The sequence below is a fragment of the Pieris brassicae genome, chromosome 7 (genome assembly GCF_905147105.1).
Source record: "Pieris brassicae chromosome 7, ilPieBrab1.1, whole genome shotgun sequence".
NCBI classification, from domain to species: domain Eukaryota; kingdom Metazoa; phylum Arthropoda; class Insecta; order Lepidoptera; family Pieridae; genus Pieris; species Pieris brassicae.
In genome coordinates this window covers 20,527,621-20,541,894 of record NC_059671.1, presented here as the reverse complement: position 1 = coordinate 20,541,894, position 14,274 = coordinate 20,527,621, and the positions used below count along the sequence as shown (strand labels likewise).

At 31.7% G+C, this 14,274-nt stretch overlaps 1 protein-coding gene across 1 annotated transcript in view; it reads right to left on the bottom strand.

Moving 5' to 3' along the window:
* Nucleotides 1-14,274, bottom strand: part of LOC123711977 (glutamate receptor-interacting protein 2) — a 199,393-nt gene that overhangs the window by 117,917 nt on the left and 67,202 nt on the right. The window contains exon 3 of the mRNA XM_045664874.1: nt 10,325-10,444. Coding sequence (XP_045520830.1) covers nt 10,325-10,444 — 120 coding nt within the window. The remainder of the gene's footprint in view (nt 1-10,324; nt 10,445-14,274) is intronic.

The window sequence follows — 14,274 nt, the reverse complement described above, 5'->3', positions numbered from 1 at the left end:
TTTTGTCTTTGAAAGGTTTGAACCCCAACATACTGTAGGCTTTATTAATAATGAAGCCTATGTGCTTATATAGGAATAATTTACGAAATATATCTAAACCTAGAATAGAACATCATACTATCCTGTTTCAATAATATCACATACAGATCAAACAAATGATGACCTTCTATTGAAGTCGGTGTCTATTATATTATGCTAATTTAAGTTGTCACGAATTCTGTATAAAAAGCCAGGACCAAAAAGTATAAACATAAAACAAATCAGTGGCGCCTTTTTGGCGGTCTGGGCATCAAATTTCTGTATCTGTTTCATGATTATTTGTCAATATAATAGGCAAGTAGACGATCAGCATCTCGTCTACGCCATGGGTCTAAGGCAACCCGGTTCCCTCACGATATTTTCCTACACCATTCGAGCAAATGTTAAATGCGCAGATAGTTAGTCCATTGGAGCACGAACCTACGACCTCAGAGATGAGATTCGCACGCGACTAAGCCGTATACACACTGCTGTATAAAGCAATAGTATGAAAACACAAAATATGCTACACTTCGTATTAGATTAATGGTCTGAGGGAAAAATGAAGGAGAAACGCCACCTTACCGCGTGTCGTCATTTATAACCGAGCTCCATTATTGGTGATGTACGGTGAGTTTTAGCCAAATATTTGCGGAATGCAAACAAATTTCGACTTCAGATACTGACGAACCGGGAAGTTATGATTTAAGAACCTCTAGGATGTTAAGATAAAATTAATTAATTTGTCCACGGTTTTGCTATGTTGAACATGAATTAGGTAATTAATTTTAAATTAAACATTTGTAGGCGTTTTAACCATTTATCGCTCTTTGGAAATGGTTTTCTGTTTCTATAGGTCGTAAATTTTAGGAACTTCGTATTGATTTACTATGCAACCCACACATAGAAAGATTAATAAATAAAATATAATACACTGGGGTATGAATCCATGCATTCAAGGTTATGTGACAGGCTTATCGTCACATAACCGTGCGACGTCAATTAAATCATCAATTTTTTTAAACTCTTTAATTGAATAAAGTTTCATACACTACTATATAGGACGACCGATATACTTCCGAACTAATACGCCTAAGGGTGCTTGAAGAAAAGAGCGTACAAATTCCTAAAAGACCACCAAAGCATTTGCGAGTCCTCTGGCAATGTGTATTTGGGCGACGGTATCACTTAACAACAGGTGAGCCTTCTGCCTGTTACATAGAAGAAACATATTAAACTGTTCGTAATAAGTTCATTTGATTTCGAAAAGTACCTCAAATACGAACAAATGAATAACTAAATATATATTGTCGTAACGTAATTATGCAAAATCCAAAGCTCACAGTGAAAAGACAGTTATGAAGTTTTAGTAAACACCTAAACAACTCAAATCGCAACACAAAGGTTAACCCACATCTCAGGATCAGTCCCTTCTTAACAACGAGAATAAACAGCGAAGTTCAGAACAAATCCTTTGACGACGTTTGGATTCGGCACGTATGTAACACATTAACGCTCTGAAGTTTGTATTTATCTGTCAAATTTCCTCATGCTGATTAGCTGAATACAAAATTTTATTAATTAAGAATGAACTCCTGATTGCACAGTTTAAATAAAAAGCCTCGTTAATTATGGTCTCGCCATCACAGCGGTAGAAGGGCTGTAGGAAAAATAATAGTACGCTTTAATGGAACGCAAAAACACTACAAATTTGTTTTAATAGACATACAGAGTCAATACTTAGCGCTAAGTAGTGTCTACATCAAACACGTATTAGATTCTGTTATGCGTAAGTGTTCTTCGATCCTATTATTATTGAAACGTAAAGTCTGTTATAATAATTGGTAGAGTATTTTATTAGTCAGGTAAGAAGTTCTGTATTTATTGATTATTAATAACTAAATAGATCTTCTCTAATTGTTTACTTTGATATTTATGACCGGTTGGGTATGTGTTGACCGGCACTGTACTTTTTTTCTTTCATTTATTGTTTTAATAGTAGGTCTATAAATAAAGGTTCATAAAAGTCACAATACTAACCTCAGTCCCAAGAGGGACAATTACTTACTAAAATATAACAAAAATAATATATTATGTCTAAAGTTGAAAAACACGCAACATCGCAATAAAAAAAAAAGACAGAAAACTGAAAGAAGCCAAATTACGAAAATAACTATACTTAACATTATTGACGATCAAAGGTAATTCAATCATCCGCCAGTTAAATTCTGAGAAACATTTTGTAACATGAAATAACTGAAATTATATAATTTACCTACCTACGATCTACTTTCGCGTATAATTTTCAACCATGAGGTCGTAAATTTAAATGCTTCATACAGCTAATATCGTGAGAAATTTATGAATGAATGGCATCTATATCTATTCCAATATTATATAGAAGAAAGTTAATATTCGCTTCATTTCTCGATATAAATGTTAATAAAGTTTTCAAGTGTATGTCAAGGTTTCTTACGAGGGTCGTTTTTATTTGTAGACATCGTAAATTTTATTTTTACTGCCTATATTTTAGTATTTTATATACACCGTTATCAATAATATACTGCTTATATTCGTCTGCGTATTAGAACTAATAATTAGAAGTATATGTTAATAAAAAAACTTTGTTGTAACAAAGATTCACAGCCTAAAGAAATAACTCAAGAGTTGCGAGTGGCATGCTTATGCCACTAATCCAAAGTTTCTTAAATAAAATAAAATAGAAATGAAGTCGAGAAGTTGTCCAAATTATATTCAACCATTGCTGTAAATTGACGAATGTTGAATTTGAAATTTAATTTAATAATCACCGCAAACTAAGTTGGATTCGACAATGGAGCCAGGGTTTATTGGGAATTAATAATAGGAAAGCTATAATTGCTTCCACGAACATATTGTATAAGATATTAATATTCATAAATCAAGATGGCGGATCTTAATCGTAACCTGTTAAATGGAAGATCAGATTATATGACAATGAACTTAAAGTGTTAGATGTAGACAACACAGTTTGATTTCTTACGTTATGACTAATACAGGAATTCGTGTCGAAGGTACTCCAAGGACATCTTCAACACAAAATATTTTTATTTTTTAAATTATTTTTTTCTGGAAAAGATAGTTTCTAGGAAGGCCAACTGCACAAGGTAAAATTGATTTATCCAGCGTTTACATTGATTACTGAGTCTTGTTTATTGTTTTGTTGTGTTCAACGAAGTGCTAGTAATAACATTTATAGCGCAAGTCGATTTCATATATTTGTATCGTTGATAAGAAACAACTGAGCAGTGTTAGGCTAGTGGCTTCGTGCGACTCTCATCCCTGAGGTCATAGGTTTGATCCCCGACTGTACACTTATGCACTTCTTTTCAATGTGCACATTTAACATTCGCTCGAACGGTGAAAGAAAACATCGTGAGGAAACCAGCTTGCCTTTGCCACTTTAAAAGTAGTGCAAGATACTTTGGAATATAAATGCTAATACCTTACATATATTATTATTTCAGATAGTTTCGGAGCTCCACATCATCCCTGGATCAGATTAATAACGTTGAATGTAAAATTAGTTTGGGCACCGCGCCCCTGAGTCCCACCGGTGTAAGTAATAAATAATATTATATTGCGGTCATAATGCTGAACCTACGTTTAATTAGCTTATAATTTATTGTTGTTAAAAGTTTGAAGATACAAAATTCGTGTCTCATAATAAATTAAATTTAACATAAATTTGTTAATAATACTAATATCGTTAACAGGTCGATTTCTAACATGAAAATCTTACAGATGGGAGAGGATAAAACACCTATAGATGATAAGTGTGCTTTAATGCAATTCGGAGTACGCAAAAAGGTTTCCTACAAAACACCCTTGCTTTTGCCTCAAATAGTTTTTCTCGAAATAAAGCACACCATAATCTTCCTGATGTTTATTGATGTCGCCAGCCATGGACACTCTTAATGTCAATGCTCGGAGTGAGTTGCCTTTAAAGAATTGGTACGCTATTTTTCTTGAAGTACCCTAAGTCGAACTGGTTCCACATAGTGTTGGTGTGCGTCAAATGATGCTTTAAAAAACGTTCAGTTGTGGAACGACGGACGTCGGGTGATACGGGTAGAATTAATATATATAATATATTTATACATTGCTTGCTTGATTACCTATTTAAGACATAAAAGCTTAGCAAACAACTCCCTTACCGGCCTTTTAAGAATAATTACTATTACTGTACGAGTCAAGGCTGTACATTTTGCTGATTCAGGCTTTGTTAGTTTTATAAGCGTGGCGATTTCCTAAATGGTCGGATACACGCCCCGAGATAGCCAGACGTAGAAACTCTCTTCAACTGTTACATTGCATTAATTTGTTACATAGCAATTAACATTTCACTATTTCGCTTATATTCTAATATAGTGATTAATGTAGTGTAAAACTAAAATCCTCTTTTATTTAAAGCAACACGATGACACAGGAACCGTACAATTACTTTAATTTAAATTTAGTCATATATCAGAACGCGCGGATTTATTATCGTGATTCCAACTTGTATTTTTTTACTTATACAGTGCAGTTCAACGGAAAGAAGACATATCATTTTTTATTTTATTTCATTAAAGTATTCCTACAGCTACTCATTAAACACAAAATCCAAAAATGGAATACACATTCAAACATAAACATAAAGCACAGTTTTACCTATTTATACAAAAAACATAACAAAGTACAAATTCATACTAAATTCCAGATTATAAGTTCTAAGTTCTAAGATTCTTTGATCATGATAATAAATATTTAATATAAATGAAGAATAACAAAGCCATTATTAATAAAAGATACCAGAGTGTTTTTTATATATTTTTTTAAGCATTCCTTAGTCACATTAAATATATCTATACGTAAATAGTTTATATTTTTGGGATTCTAACAAAAAATACTAATTTTTTTCTAAAAAACTTTCACTTTTGGAATTATACACCACAGCAGTACTACTACAATATTTTCCAAATAAAAACTGGACTGCTAAACATTCATAGAATTTAATAACAGGTATATCAAGTCTTCTACCACGCATTACGGTTGCAAGTACAATTTGATGTGAGATTTGTAAATCATTAAATTCGGTACCAGAATACCGGAATATTAATTATTTTGCATTTGTGAAAATCGAATTTAACGTTTTCCATATAAACAAAACATTGAGTAACATACATCATTAATTTATACCGATGGTATTGGTTTCGCAAAATGAAATAATATATTTTTAAAATGTTGAAATTGAATACACCTCACGTTACTCAGACTTAATTTAAATTGTAAAAGAGTTTTTAAAAGTGGTCGTTATAACTTTAAAAAATATAAATAGATGAGATACTAAAACCATATTTACGATTTTCTTAACCTCCTTAGTAACAATAATAATTAGAAAAATAATATAAATAGAAAATTAAAACAAATTGTACAGTTTGGTCCCTGTCTACCGATAAACGCTGGCAGCTCCTCGCTGTATTGCGATACTTGTTTGTTAAGCGCGGTAAGCAACAGCTCTGGGGTCACCGGAACTATGTACCAGGCACTTGAACCCCACGGCCCAAGAGTATCTACTCTAAATGAAACAAATATAAATAGATAATAAAACATATCACTCATTCCAAATGGAAACAAAAAATGTCTTTTGAAGAGGACAAATATATTATTTATTAGCACATTATTGCATATATTACTATAAAGATTATGGAACATATTATTTTATTTGTTTGATTCATTTATTGAATAACAACACTTCGTTGTTTACAGATATATACTACAGTTGATACATAATTAAATGAAATGAAGGGCAACTAACGCTTTCAAATTATACGTAAACAATGAGCAATATTAAAAAAATTAAAAGTGCACATTAATCACGATACTTTTAGATCAGTTATTATTACTCATATTTATACAAATAAGTAGTATTTAACATTCCTGAAGAACATAAGTTATATTTATTTCTTTAGTTTAAAATATTAGATTTTAAACTAAAGCGGCCTGTCCAAGTGTGAGACAGGCCGGACAGGCCGCTTATTAGTGCTTAAATATTCCAAAGCAAAATTAAGTTCTTGTTGTTACTTACGCAAATAACACTTATACTGTGTAATAAGGTTCGGTAGTCGGCATGTCTTAAATATCAACGCTAAGGAAAAAAATGTGTGCGTGTACTAGTGTACGTCAGAGCATTTAAAAAATGTGTGCTTTGTCTCAAAATTAACTAAAAAATGAAAACCAGACATATTATAACCTTCAATTATTTACTATTAGTACATATGACTAACATGCGTGGCAATACTTACCATGATTCGTATTATTACTTTTAAAAATATTAAAATAAAACCATCATTTTGGTACCTTTCCGTGGACCGTTTCCAGCTTAGGCTTCGAACTTGATGAACAAAATTGAATTATAGTAATTTAAAATTATATAAACTTTACTAACCTGAGATATAAACTTTATTACATTGAGGTATAAACTTTATTAAATTGAGATATAAACTTCATTGAATTGATATATAAACTTTATTGAATTGAGATATAAACTTTATTAAATTGAGATATAAACTTTATTCAATTGAGATATAAACTTTATTGAATTGATATATAAACTTTATTGAATTGAGATATAAACTTTATTAAATTGAGATATAAACTTTATTCAATTGAGATATAAACTTTATTGAATTGATATATAAACTTTATTGAATTGAGATATAAACTTTATTAAATTGAGATATAAACTTTATTCAATTGAGATATAAACTTTATTAAACCAATCTTACAGAATTAAAGAAATTAATCTGAACTTAACAGAATTACACATATTAATTGACGGCCTAATAACGTAGTACCGAAACAAATATATGTTCTTGGTAATTGTAACTTTTATAAGCCAAGATTTAAAGGATGACAACAGTATAAATGTTACTACAGTGAGTCATGGCAAAGGTGCTCCTTGCGGAGTAGATGGTTGCATCAAAAAGCTATGTAACAATTCGGTCGCAATGAGTAACACGGATTATGATTCTCTTATGTCATGTTTAAAAGAAAATTATGAAGGTATAGAGATTTAAGCAAAAGAAAATCCAACTGTAGGTCTATACCTATCCTATGATATTCAAGAAATGGTCGTCAAAAATAAAATGAATCATGACTCATAAAAGGCGATTTAAAATTCACCAACTTTCTTAATTTCTTAAATTCTGGTATGACCACGTATTTTACTTGTAAGGAAGCTTGTGTATCTCGCATGCAAACTTCATTTGTAGCACAGACAGTCCACATTTTGAAATTGGCCAGATAAAGTTTCCATTCGATGATACGCGATCACATAGTCACGCGAGTTTAGCTGATGCAAGAAATATATCCTCGAGAAGTGTAGACACTGCCTATGCTTCTACAGTTTCTTATAGGTCAAATCTGGTTACACCTGAAAGAAACAGTTTCTCAGGATCCCCCTTCACTTCCCTTTAAGAGAGATAGATATATGTCGTTTTTAATGTGAAGTAGTATAATACAACCAGATTGTTTCATTCTAAGAAATACATCGTTTTTTTAAGTTTAGTTTTTTTTTTACTTAACAGAAATTGGGTAAATAAAGTTACATTAGATAAAGTTTTATCATAGACATGAACTACTACTAATATTATTACAGAATTTCATTAATTTAATTTCTTCTGTACAAACATTACCTGTCCACATCGTATCCCGAACTTTCTTACTAACTACTAACTGACGTGAGACTAATCTTAAATTATCGTGATTTATGTGTCTTTTTACTCTTTAATGTATCTTTAATATTTTATTCCTGTTTAGTTTTGTTTTAATAACTGTGTATTACATGTATTTTGCACGACTTGCCTATCTTATTTAATACATTTATTTTTTTCTTTACTCACAGTGGTTGCCTGGAAGAGATCGCTCGTAAGCGATAAGGCCGCCAGTTGCCCTCCTTTTGATTTAATTATGTTAATTTTTATTTTTATTTTGTAGTGTAACGAAGTGTAAATAAATAAATAAATAAAAATAATATAATTATTAGTATCATTGATGTAATCGTTAGTATATATTTTTGTTATTAATGGCTTCGAATTTCTTTGAATCAACCGTGGTAGTTACCAGTAAAAGATGGCACTTAACGGAAAAATGTGACGGTAATATTTTTTCCCAGGCCGCTAAAGAAGTTTCACTTCAAAAATATCAATTGACAATTATATACACAGTTAAATTTTAAGCTATCATTATTTCTAGAGAGAAATCTTAAAACATATAAAGAAAAACAATGTCCAATTGTGAGGACCAAAAGTATTCACTATATATCTCTATCGCGAAGCCAGGGGCGAAATCAAACAAGCTCCCTAATTAAAATCCACAGCCAACAAGCTCCAACTTTCACATTATCCACTCTCATCCAAGCTATTCAAAAACTGTAAAAACAATACTTAAAAAACTTGTTAAACCGCAAAACGTAATCCCAAGTACAGTTATGCAGAAAACTGTTGTTCATAAACGCTCGGTTACTCGCCATTTTACGAGCGACATCGTGTATTTTTCTCTCGGTTTTAAAGTCTAACTACAAACGTATCTCGACAGCTGTGTCGTGTTAAGTGTCACGGATAAGTGTTACTAGAAGTGACTTGTTTAGGATTGTTTGGGTGGCGTTTTGAAAAGTGATGGAGTAGATTGGTTAAGTTTACGAGATGTATAATGGATATAATCTTTAAAAGTGAAACTGTTAATGGAATACGCATTGTACAATTACGTATATTCGTAGTCCTCTTAGTAAACTAATGTTTTGAATGTTTAGGTATATAAGCATTTGATTGAATTAAGAATAAATATGTTTTGTACTATATTTTATATTATTTAGATTATTCAAACCTAAAATTACACAAACTAAATAACTATAAATAAATCAAATATACAGTATTTACAATTTTCTTAACCTACGTTTAGTAATAATAAAAACATAAAATCAAAACGAAAATTATAAAGTTTCGTCCCTGTGGCAGTATACCTTTAACGCTGGCAGCAAATCAATTTTTTAATATTTTATTTTATTATTTACTCACTTGCGAAACTAGTGAAGTCAACCAAATTTCAAAATCGTTCGGGTTTATATAAAAAACTGTTACAGAATCTATATTCACGGCTTGATTACATTCAGTCCATCACAAATTATATATCAGAATTAATTCCTCGCAACAAATTTTCAAGTACAAAAAGGTTAAACGTATTACTAAAACCAAATCACCTTACAATCTTTATTACCAAACATAAATTACCACCGCATCCAGACAACAATATCTATGTATAACCACACGCAACTATTTTTATTACCTCCGGCATACAAATTTAGCCTCCCTCCTGGCGTCGCGATACTAATTGACGCTTTAAATCCATCCTCGCCTTTGGACGACTAAATTATTTTATTTGAACGTTATGAGTTATGCGCGCGAGTGTACTCTTACTTTTCCTGTTTTGAGAGCTTAATGTTATATTGGAAATGCAATAAATAATGTATGTCAAATTGGATTTATTTAGATGACATGTTGGAGTCGTATTCATTAATAGTAATTGAATATTAATTTAGAATATAAACTATGTATGTGTAGGCAGTGTTAGCCTAGTGGCTTTTGGCTGTGACTGTCATCCCTGATGTAGTACATTCGATCCCAGACAGCACCAATGAACTTTCTGTCTATGTGCGCATTTAAAATCAAAAATCGTGAACAAACCGGCTTACTTTACACCCTAAAAATCGACGATGTGTGTCAGTTACAGACCGATCACCAACTTGCCTATTAGATTGACAACTGATCATGAAACAGATACATCTGCCGCCCAGACATAAAAAGGTTGTAGAGCCACTAGTAATAGTAATAAATATGTAAATGGTGTATAATGCTAAAATTTAAGTTTTGCGTTTGTGTTGCATTGCACCTGGCTGTGTTCGCATTCACTTGCTTGAAATCAATTTCAAATTAAAAAAAATCCATTAATTTTTGGGTTTACGTTCCATAAAAGTATAGTAATACTGGAGGTTTATAAAAAATACACAAATCTAAAATCAAGACGCATGAAGCTTGTCAATATTTCTACGCTTGAAATCAAAACACATCGATTAATTCAACCCGACAACCAATAAATATGTAAATAACTAGATCCTACAAGGAAGCTTCGAGTTGCTAGAGTTATGGGTTGATTTTTGTAATTATATTGCACGGGATAAATATTGTGTTGTTAGATCAATACATTAGAATGTATTAATCTATCTTACCTGCCAGTTTAAGCCCGATCCGCTTTCCAGGAGGCTTGATTAGTTCTATATGTGTTCTCCGCAGGCCTCGTTCAGTGCACAGCCCAGAGTCAGTTGATAGTGACGTCTGCGATTTGAACACTGTAACAACAAATAAACAAAAAATTATACACAATATTGGTACAAATGAATATAAAAGAAAATAATAAGTATTTATTCATTTGACAACAATTCATTTGTCATTCATTCAAAAAACTGTTGACCAGCTCTTCCATAACAAACTTAGTAGTAAATTCCATAATATAATTTATTTCATTAGTTCTTTTTTAACAGTTTACAACAAGCTTAATTGTATGAGTGTGTGTGGGTGTATATGTGAAAATGCGTAAGCGTGTGGATGCATGTGATTTAATTAATAAGTGTATCGCACGTGAGTGAGTGTAATGAGTAATGTTTAACTACATAATAGGTCTCAGGAGCATCTCCAACTCTGAGTAAGGTGTGGTCATACGCCAGTCCTTGGGTAGATATTAAGCTGGTAGATAATAAAGTATTTTTTATAAATAAATAAAAATATCGAGTTATAAACGGGTTTCTTAAGACTAAATGCATCTTTGGTACAGTTTTAGCTGAAGTAGTAATTCGTCTCTTTCGATCAAGTGAGTTATGATAATAATGGGGACGCAATGTTAAATTGAGATTCTCAAAAAAATCATCACAAGTATTACAATTATAAGTTTACTAAAATAAGTAGGATGTCGTCTTAAATAGATGGTATCATAAATTCACATTCAAATTCATTTAGGTAACGCAATGTACAATTATGAACGTCAATAAAGAAATACATATTGAATGCTTCGAATTTTACATTTACTGCCAGTTCTCAAATGAAGAGATTCGGAAGAGAAGAACTGGAAATAAACTCTCCGCCACTCTTTTTAAAGCCAAGTTTTTTGTTTTACTAAATGTTTGTAAGGAGCTGCAACCATTACAATTTGTTCTACATGACATCTTAAAGTAGTGAATAGTTCATTAATAATAAACATAAAAAAACACAAAGATTGGTCCTATATTAGCAGTAGGCATGGTGAAACAGGAGGACACAGTTACATTCTCGTGGGAACAACCCGCAAATACATAGTCGAAATAACTAACATCACCGTATACACGAATTCAAGTCCGACCGGTCACAAGTAACAACCGTTCACGAGTATGACGCATGGCCAACGCATCGCCCCCCTCGCCATATTTTAGATGGAGAGACAACACAACGCATGGACGCCACCACAAGCAATCCATTTAAGCGAGCATGACGATCCTTGAAATGTGAACATGGTAGTCCATGTTAATATTAACATTAGAAAATAATAATAACACTAATTATTCTGAAATAATTTGATACATTATATATATTTAATATAGGACCATATATTTTATATACATACATTATATATAATTAAAATAATATTAATTAAATGTCCATCCAAAAATAACAATTATTCGTTTTCCATTTTCGTTCGCGTATTAGTTTTGTGGGCATTAGGAGTGATTAATATACACAAATCTTGTTAAAGCCGGTGCGCTGACATTTACGTCTGTGTAATAAACTCTTGAATACACGTGGCAGCTGTAAGCAACACATCAATACTATAAATTGAAGATTTGACCTTCGAGTAGGGCATGGGACAGATACTCATGTAGCAAGAAACTCGGGATTTATGAGCTGCATAAATTGAACTTGGCCGTCCAAGTCTCAATAAAGTACAAATTTTAATACGCTTAAATATTTTTAATTACACAACAGATTTTGTGTAATTGATGTGATGGGTATACACAGTTATTCTGCAATGTTTACGCATACTACACGCGAGATGACTGTTTTCACTATTAAGGATAGGTGTTAAAGTGCTGCGTCACAACATACTCAAACTCAAAATAAAATTATTCATATAGGTAACTAAGTAGACATAGACCTAACATTTATTACTAACAAAACACACACACACAGAAACACATAAAATAACAATAATCAAAAAATAAAAATAATTAAAAAAGAATTATAATAGAGAGATAACAATTTTTTTTAAGAAAAAGGTTAATTTGTGTAATGCCCTGGCTCAGCATTATGCTGAGGAGCCAGAGGATGCCAGAGACCACAGCAACTAGTTTGCGCCTAAGTCGCAAAAAAACAAATAAGATTCTAATATTCAGTAGAAACAAATACTAATAATAAAAGTTACCAGTGTAAGCGAAGAAGAAAAAAAATGTAAATAAAAAAAATAAGAATAGTTGTTATAAGTAGATAAATAAATATTTTTGGGCGGATGAGATTTTTGTTGAGTAAGTAGATGTTTTTTTTATAATTACACTTATGAATGTTAACAGAAAAGATGTTAAATTAATAATTCTAAAATTACGTTTACTAGCAGTTCGCAAGTAAGGGCGCAAAGCGGGCAAGAAAAACAGAATCTCTGTTTTTAATAGCTAAATTTTGAGTCATACAAATTGTTTGAGCTGGGGAAATCAATTCCAAGGCTTAGAATCATTTAATAGTCGTCAAATTTATAAAAAGCTTTATTATTTACTTTACGTTTAACATATATTTAAATAAATAATACACCTAAAGGAATCGTAAAATCTTTTAATGTAACCCTACAAAACTCAGTCAGTTTATCGCCTTCCGACAGGTAGAGGCGGCCGGGACTTCATTTTAAGTCATGAAAAAAATTAAATAAAGTCTTGTGTTTTATTAGTATAAAATACAGTGTAAATCGCTGTCTACATCATACAACTAAACCCGAAAGAACTTAAATCAAAAGAAGTAATTAGAATCGTAATTCAATGTATCAGTTATATTATTCCCATAGAAGCGGTTGCTTATTAAATCTACCAATTATTCCTAAGCGCATACTAAATTGCTAGATGGTCAGCGTAACTAGGTTAGATTAGATTGCATTATCGCCTCGTAATATTGATTTCCGATGGTGTGGAGTGCCTGAGATTATTAGTTTAATTCTAAATATTAGCATAAGATATATGTCAAAGATGAGCGAACAAATGAGCGTCAAGAAAACCTATGTCTAAAAGACAAAGCTATATTTATGTTAAATTCAAGTTTAAATTATTGTAATCGTCTCTAGTCTATTCTTTTATTAATATTTGATAGAGAAATGATTGAGAATTTACCGTAATCCCTCATAATTAGACATTACGTCTATTTTATTACTATTTATAGGTATTTGACGACGACAGGGGAGACTGGAGGAAGTTGTGCCACTATCACGACCTTCAGAAGTGAACAGTGCGACTGAAGAAGATGAAGAAGCCTAGGTATAGCCGCTTTCTTATGTAGTAGGCTATTTGTCTACCAACCTATAAAAAACTGATGCCGTGATTCAAACCCAGGTACTCTAGGTTATACGTTGTGTTACCTACTAAGCCTGTAATGTAATAATAACTACACTTTATAATGCTTTTGTCGGTACAATTGTAATTATGTCACTACAATACAATAATTAAATAATTCAAAGTATCAAAATCGAACCTTTTAATAAATATGGTACGCCTTATATATATTATATTACCATTGCGTCCTGTGTGGAAAAGTTTTGTAAGTTATACTGACATCCTTCTACAGCAGATTCGCTTTGGTAAGATTTTTTGTGACCTCATTAACAATCAATATTTCAGTAATTTTACAAAATTAATTAATTATATATATACCTACCAATGACGTTACAACCTTTTAGGTCTGTGCCTCGGATTTATACATCTGTTTCATAATGTAATAGGCATGTAGATAATCACTCTTCTGTGCCTGACTTTTTATGTCTAAGACATGCCAGTTTATTGAGACGTTGTATTCGGGTACGATCGAGTATTAAATGCGCACATTGACGTATAGTACATTGGTACACAGGATCAAACTTACGACCTCAGAATTGACAGTCAACGCTCCCCGTGATACAAAA